The following is a 14,548-nucleotide window of genomic DNA, read 5'->3' as shown; positions in this document are numbered from 1 at the left end:
GTAAAAATAAAACCTACCGTTGGGAGGTCCTGGGCAGAAGCAACAGCACAACTCCATCTTCTCTCAGCGTCTTCACAACTTTTAGAGAAAATGCAGAACTGCCAAGGAGTCAGAGCTGACCTCATGACATTATGTTCTGATAAAAACGAGGGGGGGGCGTGCAGAAAAAACACCCAAAAAAAAGGAAAGAGTGAGAGCGAGAGAGAAAAGCGGAGGCACAGCTGGGAAGTACAAACTACACAGCGTTGCGAGTTTGATTTAATTTGTGAGGCTTTCCTCAGTGGAAACAGCATCTCATGCGTGGTGGTTTCTGCGAGCGCCGCTGGATGGAATCCATGTGCAAGGCTTCAGAGAGACTCCCAGGGACACATTCACATTTTTTCTTACAGGATTTAGACAAAGAACGGAAAACGTGACTTTTGCCAGCTATAACAAAGGCGGCTCTGTGAAAGCCGTTAAAAAAAAGATTTATTGGAAACAGTGCAATTATGCAGCCGTATCCACAGGATGTGCATCACTCGACGCTACTATAGCTCAGCTTTGTTTTAAAGTCACAGATGGAACATTTTAATCTGATCACACAAAAACTACACAGGTTGGACATATTAGCTCAGTTCTTGGACAATATTTTCAGACTCATCATGTGTAGAATTGCGATATAAGATGTTGTTCGTATACTATTTAAAGTTCTGCCCAACTGATAAAGTCAATGAAATAAATGTTCATGATACATCAGATATAAATAACACAAAAAGTTTGAAGCGTCACAACAAAAATGTCAAAAAAAAAAAAAAAAAAATCCCCAGCTCTCATTTTTGCTCTTTTTTGGGCTTAAATATAATTAAAAGTTGACTATCTTTAATTCTAAGCTGCTTTTAAAAGAACATTTTCACCTTTTCTGAACTTTTTTTGGTTGATTAATGTGGCCTAAAACTAATCAATAAAGATATGGATCATTAGTTACAGCCCAACAGACAAAGAATGCAAAAGTGCATCTTAAGATATGTTATCTATTCAGTTGCCCATTACTCCCGAGCCCTGCCTGGTCTGCCTCTTTTTCACTGTGACCATTTTGTGCAGAGGAGAGAGGTGAAGCAGCCAGTCAGGGGCCATCCTGCAGCCCACACCCCTCTGGATTTTACACCAGGAAACTTGATCCCGGACGCAGCCAGCAGGCAGCGTGGGAGGTGTCTAACTCAAGGTCTTCAATGTTAAAGTTATGAACTATAATAAATTTTACTCCTAATCTTTAAAAAAAACACATTAGTTCTTTTAGGATCAAAATAAACTAGACGGTAGACATGCAATTGTTTTTTTAAGAAAACAATATTAAAAACGTCTTAAACACTGTGTTTAAGATTGTGTACTTAATCCCAGACACAATGGCCAGTATTCAGCTGTTATCTGATCTGCGGCAGCGAGACACACCCTAACCTGCTTCATCCTCTTTGGTCCGCTAGATAACCTGAGACTGGCCATAAAGTATTTCTGTGCTGACACCTTTTGGTAAGAAGACAGAACTGTTCCAACAATAAAGACTTCCTACCTTGGCCGTGTTGAATCAGAGCCTCCATAAAGTCTCTAGAAAAATTCATTTCCATCGTAGCCAAAACAGGTTTCTTGATGATTTTTCTTTCTTACTGTATTATATGAAAAATGCAGCACACACTAGATTAGGAGTCAGCAGGTCACACACTCTGTGTTCTGCTGCAGCTAACCCACTCAAATACAGTATGGTCTTTTTAAATGTTGGAGTTCATGTTCATTGCAGGCTGGGCTAAGTGGAGGTTAGATGAAAGGTGGCAAATGCCACACACTCTGTGTTTTGGACTGCTTTGCTGCTTCGCCCTTTTTTGTGGAGGCACAGACAGGAAAAGCTGAGTGTGGTTTAATGGCACTCACATTTTTCCAGTCTCTGCTGAGTCATATATCAGCCCGACAATGGAAGGTTCTCAGGCAGATGTCATATTGAAAAGGTAGAGCCAGGGAATTCAGCACGTGGATTTGCAGAAGCATTTATCTTTTAGAAGTCTTTATGCGATGTATTAATATCTAGTTTGGGGGCCGTGTGAAATGCAGCATGTTCTGTGAGATGAAGAGAGATGGACACACGAGTGCATGCAGCTGCACAACAGCAGATGCCAGAATTAATGAATCAGCCACATTGATGTAGCGCACGCAGCAGCACAAATGTTTGCATGGATTTAATACTGAATACTGTGTTTAGACACCTGTAGATACCCTACAACGCCACAACATGTTTGCCAGAGTTTAAGTTAAAAAAGAAGAAGATTTGACCATATAACACCCACACAGAGGTAACTACAGTATCTGCCTCCACTTAGACTTAGTTTATCTGAATATTTTAATGTCTGTTGACACGATGCAGACATCTCTCTGGTCTGGAAGCTCAATATCTCTCAGACGTGTCAGTAAACTATGAACCGGCTTCAACAGGCTGACAGGTTCTTCCACCAATACCAGAGAAGCCTCTTTGATCTTTAAGGCTTCAAAAATACAAAAATAAATAAGTAAAAGAAATTAAAAGATTCTTGTTTGGTTGTGTTTGTCAGTCATGTAGTTGCTGGTCTTAATTATAATTTTAACTGAATTCTGGTTGTTTTACTTAATTTAATTTGTTGGTTATCTCAAGTTTACTATTTAGTTTATATTTACATGTTTTTTAAAAACATTTTTAATTTAATAATTATCTTTTTAAATTTCTTTTTTTTTAATGAATTAAAATGATCAACTTTACTCCTTTTCATTACTTCAGGAGCTTTTGTGAGTCTTTCAGTTTAGTTTTGATCTCTCTATCGTTGTGCTGTAGTTTGTACCTGCTGTGCTACATAAATATAATTTTGCTACCTTAGAAATAACAAGACGTTAATTAAATATTCATTGAATTAATGGGTAGTTGATGCTGTTCTCCTTGGGGAACTGAACACACTGTTTTTCGTTTGAGTATAGATCACAACCACTGCAGAACAAAACTGCCTGTTCTGCCATGTAGAAGCTTCATATGTTATCTTTGCTTTTTGCTTGTTTTTAACCCTCGAAACATCTCAAAGAAAGAGTTATATGTGCTTCCAGTTAAGAAGACTAGCAGAGGTAAAGCATCACAGGCCACATAAAACGAATGATCTACAAGGTGTCTCAATAATCAGTGTTGGATAAAAGTCACATTATTTTCTTATTTGTTATAAATTCTTAATGTTTCTACAGTTCGAGTTTTAGTTACTGTGAGTCCCATAAGCAGATGTGTGACAGTAAACAAAATGAGGACTAATGCATTTTAAAAATATAACTGTACCCTCACTAACACACAGTATGCAAACATGTGCATGATTCACATTTAGACAAAGCTTGTCTGTGTAAGTGGGCCACTGGTTGCCACAATCTGCATCTGTAAAATGACACCTAATTGACAGTCTGTTGTTATTTAGCTACATGAAAAATGACAGGACCATTATTTGTATCAATAAGAGACGAGATTAAATTATCTCTGCTTCACCCACATAAACAGAGCCAGCAGCCATAGCAACACCAAGATAGCCTTTACTGCAAATGAAAGAGGAAGAAACGGGAGGAGGAGTTAGAAGAAGCTCAAACCTTCAGGGAAGTCAGGCCCGGTCTTCTGAGCATCTTTACCTTTTTCAGGTTCTTCTGTGAGAGTGGTACAGTCTACCTGAAGCAGAGGGATCTTCAGAGCTGGGTAAACTGGTGGGACTATAGGGACGGGACGGTCTGCTTTAGTGGCTGCAGTGGAGGAGGCTCCAGATGCATCATGAGAAATCATGACTTCTGCAGAAACTATTGTCTCACTGTCTTTTTCATTCTCTGTATCTGTAATGTCAGATTCCATTGTTTTTTCCTCGGGAATATTTTGCACAGATTTGTAAGTGTCACACTTGGATGTTTCACTTTTATCTGCAGGGCTGTAAACTTCAACCATCACATGTTTCATCTCCTCAACATCACCTGGCAACTTCTTGTGGTATTCTTCTGTCACAACGTCAGCAGAAGATCCAAACGGAGCTGAGTTGACAACCTCATGGAGAAGGTCTTCATCTTTCTCTTCATCATCAATAAGCTCTTCCATCAAAGGGACTGCCTGGGGGTCTGCTACCATTTGTATACCGCATTCACTCGCAGGTACCTCTTCTTCAAGAACCCCCAAGAACAGATATTTGGTCTCTCTTCTCATCTCATTTAAGATCAGTTCTTTTACAGGTTCCTCAGTTGTAGTCTTCTGCACCTTCATGCTGGCCATAGCAACACGTCCAGACTCCTTATAACCTGTTTGTGGTTCAGCACATGTGTTCTTAAACGATTCCTGCAGGACCTCTGTTACTGGAACACCAGGAACCTTCTGAACTGTCTGGATTTCTTTTGGAAACTTTATCACAACTGAAGGAGAATGAAAACCTTGCTTGGCCTCCTCGACTGAGTAATGACCTCTGGTGGCTTTGTCTTCATGGTGAAGAACAGAAGCATTGAAAACTTTACTGTGACTTTCCTCTTCTATGCAGAGGTCTTTGTCCACCTTGAACAAGGTAGTGTTTTGATCTCTAGGCTGACCAATGGACATCTGGTAGGAGCCTCTGAAGGTTTTTGGAAGTCTGTCAGGTTGTTCTTCTTCAACTCTCTTGTGACGGTAAACGTGCCTGTCCGTAACACCCTCTTGGGTTCTTCCTTGGGCCTTCAGTTCTGAAATGGAAGATCTCGGGCCTTTCACGCTTTGAACTCGAGCAGAAAATCCAGGGCGACAAATGCGATGAAGGGTTCTAGGCATGATTTCTGGAGGCAGGTGCAGGTAATCTCGCAGGTACCCGATACCTTCATTGGTGAGATAATAATAGGCATGTTTCCAGGCAAAAGTCTCCCTGACGTAGCCTTTAGTTTTGAGAGAGCCCACGGCACGGATCACCTTTAGGTTATTCACCCCATTGAGATCAGGATGCATGGACTGTGGCCGCCTGTCCTTCTTAACCACAATGACGCCATCTTTGAAGAGAAGCTCGTAGATTGCTTTCAGATTGGCTAATGGCATTACCATTCCAGCCACCATTATGTCTTCCTTTGTGTTCTTTGAGATCCTCAAGGAATTCCTTCTTCATATACTATAAGCACTTCAATGCGCAGTATTTGCATAGAGAAACATATCACAAAGAAGACCTGTTAAAAATTCTTAATTCTACATAATTTTGGATTCACTTTGATGAAGCATTTATCTACCCAGTTGTCATCATGAGTCAGCATGGAGAAACAGCGATGCTCAGAACCCCTCCTACCTTCTCAGTCCCCAGTCGAAACAGAAACAGTGTGGATGAGAGGCGAGAGGGAAGAGAGGAGGAGAATCTAAAGGGGTGTGCGCACACAGGATGCAAACAGAAACCAAAAGGATCCAAACAGAGACGAGAAAAGGAGGTTTGGACCTTGTGTGGGTAATGGGCAGTGCCGCTGCTACAAAACCCCTGCTACCTTAGCCAGCTTTCAACACAAAGTGCAAAAACAGTGTGGGTTTTATATATAAAAACGCAAACAATTAATTCTTTCTTTGCTAAAAAATCCGTCAAAATCTATGCACAAATCAGACAGTGTATGACAATATATAATCATGAAATAAATATTTAAAATGCAAGATATTATTCATGTCTAGTTACTTAACGTGAACCAGTTTTAGTACTATTAGTTATTTCATATATGAGCTGATGGTGTAGAAAACTGTGCATCACACACAAATTCACCATCACTAGGTTGTCATCTTAATCCTTCCTCACCAGCCTCAGATGAGAACAACAAGAGTTTACCAACAGCACTGGAGACAAAAACAATAAAAATAGTTTTTGTAAAGTCACTGCAGGACTTACTGAAGGTCTTAATAACGCAGGATTAGAGTAACTGTAATGAGCTAGTGGTATGTTGACTACAGTCCGAACGGAGCCTGGCAATAACTAAAGAATTAAAACCAAAAAAGCCAGACATTACATTCTGCCTTTTAGCATACCTCAGAGTCATTTGGACAAATAACTGCACAGAAGATTTTCAGTAAAAGGATGGTGATTTAAAATGTGCAGCACTCTAACACAGCATCAGACATTAGAAGTAATACACCTGAAATAACACAGGGATACAACAATTAGCGGTGATGGGTGGTAATCCAATCATCTGTAAGACAGACACACTGCAGAATAGTACATATACCGTGTTACATGCATGAATGAAATGAGACTTTAACATTCAAACAGATGTGTAGGTAACAGATAACAGGGAAAAAACAAGCTGAAAGCTAAAACATCTGATATGGGGCAGGGATGACACAACCAACACCGAACAGGCCTGAGGGGATAACAACCATGCATACAATGCTGTGCAAAACAGGGACAGCTGTGGCGAATCATCGGCATGTGTTTTTAAAGGCAAGAGGTTTTGAAAATGTCACTTTGACGAAATACAAGGTTCCAGAATGAAAGGCTCTCTTTGTATTCTAAACTACTGAATTTGCCCAATATAATATACAGTCATAGTCACTAATGTTTTCCAAAGGTTCTTCAGTGCTATTCAAAGACACCAAACCTAAATGTCAAACATTAAGTACAAACAGCGTATAATCTTTGGTCTCCATGCTTTCCTTTCCTCACTCATAGCCCACATCTCCGGCCAGCCAATTCTGCAAACCTAAATGGAAAAGCCATCAAGTCGTGGATTGCCCCATAAGAAAAGACAATTGTGCCTGTGTTTAGGTCCATGTTACTCAACCTCCTCTGAGACCAAATGAGACTGAACAGCAGTTATAAGAGTCCAGGGTAACAACAGCTGCCAGTGGAGCTAAAAATACAAACAGGAGGTTTGGAAAAAGTCTGCAGGAGATGGTGATTTTCCCTAATTCTTCCTAATTTTCCCTCTTCTCTCTGACAGCTGCAACATTTAACAGTCATTTAATAATAATAATGAATATAGGAGCACATCTCTGCTGATCACATTAAAATCTCTGAACAGAAAACCTATTAGGGTGAAGTGTTGAAATAAATACAGAGGTTCAAGCTTTTTAATTATTTTTCCAAACAATCAGTTTTATAATCTGCTTAATGAAAATCAGCTTTTGCCTGTTTGTGTCAAACCCATTTGTCAAGAAACTTGATTTCTCTACTGGGAGCAATGTTTCATAAGAAGTCGCTTGGAGTAAGAGCATGCAGGAGAGGGAAGATGACTCCCTCTAGCAGGTCTGGGGCAAACAGTATTAAGCTATTTCAACATTATGCAGTCACATAAACATAAATCAGAATTCTGGAGATGGATATAACCCCGCCCTTTTGGGGCATGGCAACAATCAGCGCAAATAACTTTTGCGCCAGATGAGGCTCCACTGCAGATCATACCCGGCAAATGATCTCCTGCCAGTTCCATCGTATTTCGATAGGCTGTCATAGAACTCGAAATGATATACTGAAGCGTTAAGTGAAGATGTCTGGAAGAATGAATCACAATCTTTTTGCTAGCACAGATAAATTCTTGCTGCATGGCACAGCTGGTAAGAACTCTTCTGGTAAAAGAAAACAGGCCTCTCACAGCGCAAGAATTTAGTGGTCTTGGGATTCATCAAAAAAACTTGAGGACTGTGTTGGTTCACTGGATGCAGAGACTTAATCGCCATGTGTTCTCCATTACCTGTCCGTGGCTCTATATCAAACACACTGGCGGCAACAATAGAGTTTTTGTTTGGTTTTCAAACACAGAATCATAGATGGAGTGAAGTGAAGCTGTCTGCACCTGCGTCACACCTCTAACAGCTTCAGTTATAGCCTTTCTTAAATGCAATCTAGAGATTGACGATCTCCAGTCAATCTTATTAAAAAAAGCCTGATGGGAAAAATAAAAAAATATACGCATCCTCAACCTTTGTCTGGATATAAATAATGTAGATGTTTATTGCTGCTCTCTCCAAGTCATGATGAAAGCTCATTGCCATGGTGGCGATGGCCGAGGTCGAGGGAATGAAGACAACTCAAAGTGACACTGGGTGCTTTAAAATAAACCTATTCAACTCTACTGGCAGATAAATGCTCTCCACATTCCAGTGCGTACTTTATAGCGAGTCGTTTAAGCTGTATGGTTGTCTTCCAAGTCGTTAAATTCAAGTCTGCATTTTGACATTTGGAAATGGAGCAGTGGGAAAATGCTGGGAGGACTATTGCTGAAACAGTTCACACACACATGTGTGGTGATAAATTCTGCAACTATTGCACTTAAAACATGTTCCTGACACGATGTTCAGTTAAGTCCTGAGGACATTCTGCAAACTGAACTGAACTGTCTGCAGTGCAATGGAGGCCAAATTCCTCTGGATAATGTATGCATTAAAGGCGTCATCCGTCTTATTCTCTGATCCATCTGTGCTTCTGGAGTTAGTACTTACATCTGTCCACCTCATGTAAAACGAGTGCAAAAATCTTTTAGTGATTTAAAAGGCACATTTTTTCCCCAAGGCAGATGGATACGGTGTCAACTTTTAGCAGAATGGCTCATGGATTTAAAATTTGCTGGAAACTCCATATAATGGAACCTTTATATGGACATCTCTACCCTTACACATCAGCCCACTCACAAATATGAGTGAAAAACAGAGAACACACACAAGAAAGTAAGTGTACCTAACATTAAACTAAACAGAGTGATAAGATTCACCAACAAAGCTTGTAGCAGTTTCATACTAATTTTAGAGATGGAATCTCCACAATGCAGTTTAGTTTAGTATGGTTTAGTTTAAATGTATTTGAAAAAGGAAACTTAAATCTCATCAGAAAAAGATGAATCGCACCTGATTAAACTGCAAATGTTGAAATATTATACAAATACAAATCCAGTTGGCTATTTAATATATTGATTTTTGATTATGTATTTAATTAAAACATCCCATATAAACCAAAAATACAGCTAGAGGTTTTTTGGGAACTGATGGATGGTTAATGTTGACAAATCTGACTTTAACATCATGGACGTATATGCTTGTTACCCGGATAGCGTCATTAAAAAATGCACATAGGAGAAGGCAGAATTTCTCATAAGCATTTTTATCAGTGCTCAGCGAGGAGTTAATCAATTTCATATGGAGCCATGTCTCTGCTGCAGTAACAAGTCCTTGTTAAGCTGAATAAACACTGTGTGATTTGGGCCTGTCCCAGAAGAAAAACAACCAAAGTGAAAGAATGAAGCTATAAATGGAGCTCCAAAACACTGGCCAGGTCAAAGCTGCCCTTTGCAATGAAATTGTTTTAATCAAAGGAGAAAGAGAGAGCTGCTTGTAGCAGCAGGAGTTTGTTTGTATGAGGTGTCTTTATGCTGTTATCATGACAGCACCAAGAAGGATGTAGCCTGTAAACAAACAGCAGAGGAAACGCAGCCTTGTGTCACAGCCTGTGAGTCATTGCACCATCTAAATATACTGAACTTCTCAATGTTTATTAGATACGTGTATTAGATACATGTTGCAGAGCGTGGGTTTGAAGTAAATTTAGACATGATCGGGCTGTTGCTCACCACTGTCCACTTTTCTGTTCTCTTAGCTAATAACAGAAAGAAAGCTACTTTTTCACAGCTTTTAGACACCCTTAAATGTGTATGACTACTTGATTTACGCCTACCTGGGACTGACACTAATTATATATCTCTGTATATGAGCAGACAGCTAAGTTGAGGGCAGCCAACAAGGCTATTCAAGCTTTCCTGACTTCACACCTCGATGTCAAACTGTCCTTGAGTGAGATGCTGCAGCATCCTACTGCAGAAGAGGGACAAACAAGAGGAAGATCGCTGACACTCAAACAGGTCTGCAGGCTGATGAGTGGTATCAGGGTAGTTCAAGCATTTAATGGTTATTGGAAACTACTGGCTGTGCAGAGCTGTGGCAGACTTGTGACATGTTAGCTTTACTTGGCAAGGCCTTATTTTTTTCCTGAGCTATTTTTGATGGCTGTAGCTTTATGTTTCTCATGTTTGATCAGCAGCATCTAATCTCTAATCTGAACACACTTTATGTGACCAAAGCCTGAGAGCAGAACATTATTGTGTTGTTGCTGGTGTTTGTTTTAGCAAAAATCTTGTCAGTGCTGATAGTAGCATGCTTTATCCTACCATGCACAGGTACATGTGGACAAATATGTAATTAAGACAAGAAATGGTTACATAAACCATGTGAGTTTTAGAAAAATGTAGCAACTATTCAAATATTTGAAAAGCATATTTATCACTGATTAACACAAAATGGATAACAGCATCAGTGCATTGTTTTTCATTTGGCTTTAAAGGATCACAATGTCAAGCCGAACTTAGACTACAGGTTTTTGTTGGTAATGCACAAACCACTATAAATACTGTTCACAGCATAAAAGCTTTGGATCACAAACCATCTGAAAAAAAAAAATGGCTGATGCTGTTAGAAACTAATGGACCTCTGAGCCAGTCTGAGGCAACACGGGAAGGAATGAAGCAGCTCAGTGCAAAGGTGGTTTGAAAAATCCTGAACCTAAAATGGACGACTTGGAAAGTAGAAAATGGATGAACGCCAGACTTCGCCAAATCAGATAGGAGCATCATATGATTAAGAGGAACCACAGCGTAGCAACGGAAATGTGAAAGTGTGTGTGTGTGTGAGTGACCACTGCAATGAGTCATCAAAACCCATGGCAGGGCGTGGCTGGCCAGGAATGCCTGCAGCCACAGTAACATGACGCACCAAAGAAATATGAGTGCATAGAGTACAAGGCCAGAACAGTGGTCAGAGGCAATAGCATCGCTACTGGCAACAATAAGAAACAGACACACTCGTCCAGATGTTGAGAGCTTCTCCTGCTCACCACACAACCTGATCCAAAAGTTTCAGGTGATAAAAACATCAAAAGAAACTCTGGTTTTGACATTATTTTGGAGTTGCTCCGTTACCATTCACGCACACACCAACCAAGAAACTCAACTCGAGCATTTCAAAGGAATACTCCCCTAAAATATAACCTGTTGCTGAGCCCACAGGCTCCGTTTGCCTTCAACATGGATCGACGGACCTCCTCATAACCCTGGATCACCACTAAATATCATTTTAATTGATTTACTGTTGAGGAAGGAACTGTTCAAAACATACTGAACATACCGATCGAGATTACTGTGTAAAAGCTGTGAGACAAGTTTAATTCTCTGGTATTCTTTTCTTTTGCCTTGATACTGGCTCACCACTGGAATGCACTTAAACTGCTGAGAATCCCAGCTGATTATACACAGATCACCCACAAGTTCTTAGGAAAGGGGAGTAAACAAACACTCCTCACCAGTTATAATTAGGGGACAGTGTATTGATCGAACCCTTCAGGCACATCTCAAACAATTAATTATGTTAGTTTTTTTTAAGTAATGTATTAGCTGTATATTTTCACCTGCATAGATTTATCTGATCTGCATTGGGACTACAGGTCTAAATTATCGCTTTCAATTAAATGTGGTATGTTTGCATTTTATATTTATGTCTATAACTTTGACCGTCCTTGTTAAAGAAACAATAAATACTGTGCAGGACCCCCTTGTGCAATCATAGAGCTGGACACAGATCTGATGTGGTGCAGAGTGGGGTCTCTGAGTATCTGGTTTACTCTCGGATGAAAATCTTGGAGGGTGTGGAGGCAGCATCAACACTGTGCTCTTTGTTGTGTTCCTCAAGCTCTCCCTGAGCTGTTTTTCGGGCGTGGTCGGGAGCATTGTTCTGTCGGGGAGCCGTTTTTAGGAGTCTGCACCAGTTTTCAGCAGGATGACCTGCAAGGTGCTTTATCGTGACAAAAATTATAATTAGAAAAAAAGAGGTAAAATGTGTCTTTTAATTACATAAATTTTCATAAACATGAACTAAATAAGCGTGAACTCAGTGCGACACCCTGATGGGAAGTGAATTTGAACTTTTAGAGAATAATAGGCCAAGCACGAAAAGATAACTTATTTTAATAATATCTTATTTTAACAGTCCGTGAAAGCTAAAATTATAACTGAACCTAAAATTTAATTAACACTATCCCTGGTATTATATGTCATAATTCAAGGGATAACACTGCATTTGTTTGGCTCTTTTGAATCTGTCAGTGTTGTGGTTGACTGATGTAGATGCTTTTCTTTGCAATGAAAGGGCTTTGTAATTTTAAAAGAGCTAAATTATGCCAACAAAACCACAAATATTAAATTAATCAAGTGGCAAACAGTTAAAATGTGGCTGACCTGCATTTATTCTCTTTTTATGATAAAAATCTTTCCAGATTATTTTAATCCTTAATTTACACAGCCTTCCATAAAAACATGGAGATTAAACGTGTGGTGAGAGGAACGTTTAATCTCATTTAAAGTGTGCTTTAAAAGTTAAATTAAATACGGAGAACATAATAAGACCATCGAGTATATTTATGTCTTCATCAAGAAGAGTGGAGACATTGGACATTATGTTGAAGGAGACAACACGACGAGACGAGGAGCTGAAACACTAAAATTCCTTGAATTGTGCTCACATAACTGGATGTGGAAAAACCCTTTCCTCAAGTCCCAGGTCTCTGGAGCAAAATCAGTGTTAGACTCTGAGATTTCTTCAGCCATGTTTGTGAGTACTGTTGTTGCTTCTGGTTTTCGCGGAAGGGTACTGAGCAATAATGGGACGGCTGATAATAAAATGCAAACAGTTTTTGAAAATCATCAAGTTGAGGGCTGAGTTAAGGGTTTGAGGGATTAAATCAGCGAGAAAACCAAAGTATATTTCACATGTGCTTGATATTGTGTGTGAAAAGCACAGTTTGTGACAGTGTGTCAAATTAAAAGCCATGTTAATTATGTATATTTTGCTCACTAAACAAAGACTTAGATGATTTTCTTTGGTGCGTTGAGTAAATTCACCAAAACATTTTTCAGTGTGCATATCAACACCAAAGGAAGTCATTGGACCATGTCCAGTATAAAGCCAGGTGTGCCGATTTCCACTGGCCTCTATGTTGACAGCAGCACACAGTCACGCTTCACTGACTTTCTCTCCATGGAGGCTGCAGGGCTTCAATCAGACAGCTCCTGTGTTTCTTATTGTTAGATATTCAGTCATGGCTTATTAAAAGACCCTTATTCTCAAACTACTCAGGCAGGTCCAACTAACTACCAGCTGAAGAAGTCCAAAAATGTAGTCACTGTGGGGATGTTACCCACCAAGGTGATTTAAGGTAATGGGTGATAGATCCACCATGGTCCCACAATGGTGTTTTGTTTACTACCAAGCGAGCAAGAACAAAACTTAAAAGCACTTTGACAAGACATCGCTCTCAGGAAACCCCCGAAGCAACATGTCAGCAAGATGTGTGTTCAGTGCCATTAGAGGAGTCCTATAAATCAGCTCGGCCTCCTCGTAAACTCAGCCCTGACACAGTGTGACTGGGGCTTCACCTCCACTCTGTCCAGATCCCGTCCACATTCCCACCTCCTCAGGCCTTTTCTAGATCACTCCCAGACTGTCACTCCCACGAGAGAAAAAAATAAGCATGATAGTAACTGTTATCTGCTTCATAGAAAGTGGCAGTGAAGGGGTCTCACAGGGCTTTTCATACAGCAGGGCGCCTTGCTGGCTGTTGCTGGCTGTTTTGCCTGCGGTGAGGGTTGGCGGACAAACAGCCTCAGTAGCTTTTATACCGTCGTCTCATGCCAGGCAACTTCTGGAAACGGCACCAAGCTCGAGGGCTTTAAAACTTACAATTACTGACAAAGTTAAATGTCAGTGGGAGGGATATGATTTCACCCTGATCCTTGAATACAGCCCACTCTTACACTTGCAAAATATAGTGTGTGCATGTATATAAAGAAAGAAATTCAAGGAGTAGTAATTTATGCTCTTGTAACTTGAATATATTTACATTTGGGAATTGCTTGTTGACCAAAACCAAGAAAAGGACCCAAAAAATATCGGAATATTGAAGTAATTGCAAGATGCAAATTGAGATTGAGACACGATACAAGACAGAGATATAAAAGTGCAAAAGGAAAGCGAGACATGGCCTCAAGCTGCAGATCCAGTTTACTCACTTGGCTTGGCATCAGAAGAAAGAGTACAGAAGACATGATGGCAAACAGCCTGCAGCTCTTTGTGCCACAAACAATGACAGCACTGTTGTACCAGTGACTATTATACCAAATAAAAAGCAGCATTCACTTGAAGACTGTCACACACAAAGGAGTGAGGAATGAACAGTTGCATACTGTAACGAAATACAAAACTCGCTTGTCTAATTATGCCACTGCATTAACAGAAATGAAAAGATACTTTCGAGTAAGAAGCAAGGACAGAAAGATCTGATGCACAAGCAGGAGGCGCTCACCCGTCCTGTGACACCGGACAGCCTCCTATTGTCACCTGGAACCCCACAAAGTTACAAAAGGCAGGAGCAGCAACTTACCTAGAAAGAGAGAAAAAAAAGGCAAAAAAGAGAAATTCAACTTTCCTCCAAAGCAGACTCTCTCCCATTTCTAAAACCCAATCCTTTATATTTTT

The 14,548-nt window shown here is 40.1% G+C and overlaps 1 protein-coding gene across 20 annotated transcripts in view; it reads right to left on the bottom strand.

The window, feature by feature from the left end:
- Nucleotides 1–14,548, bottom strand: part of pleca (plectin a) — a 104,714-nt gene that overhangs the window by 49,136 nt on the left and 41,030 nt on the right. For 3 of the 20 annotated variants that reach the window (XM_042225407.1, XM_042225409.1, XM_042225408.1), the window contains exon 1: nucleotides 3,613–14,434. The exons of 10 other annotated variants lie outside the window; for them this stretch is intronic. In XM_042225407.1, the coding sequence (XP_042081341.1) occupies nucleotides 3,613–5,071 (1,459 nt within the window). In that variant the 5' untranslated portion in view covers nucleotides 5,072–14,434. Of the gene's footprint in view, nucleotides 1–17; nucleotides 742–3,612; nucleotides 14,435–14,548 lie in introns of those variants that run through there. 7 more of the 20 variants (XM_042225410.1, XM_042225412.1, XM_042225414.1 and 4 more) reach the window with 3 other exon arrangements.

Source organism: Haplochromis burtoni, unplaced genomic scaffold (assembly GCF_018398535.1).
Source record: "Haplochromis burtoni strain Fernald_Lab_line unplaced genomic scaffold, NCSU_Asbu1 Contig_171, whole genome shotgun sequence".
Lineage (NCBI taxonomy): Eukaryota > Metazoa > Chordata > Actinopteri > Cichliformes > Cichlidae > Haplochromis > Haplochromis burtoni.
Note: the sequence above shows the minus strand (reverse complement) of the source record. Positions and strands in the feature narration are given on the sequence as shown.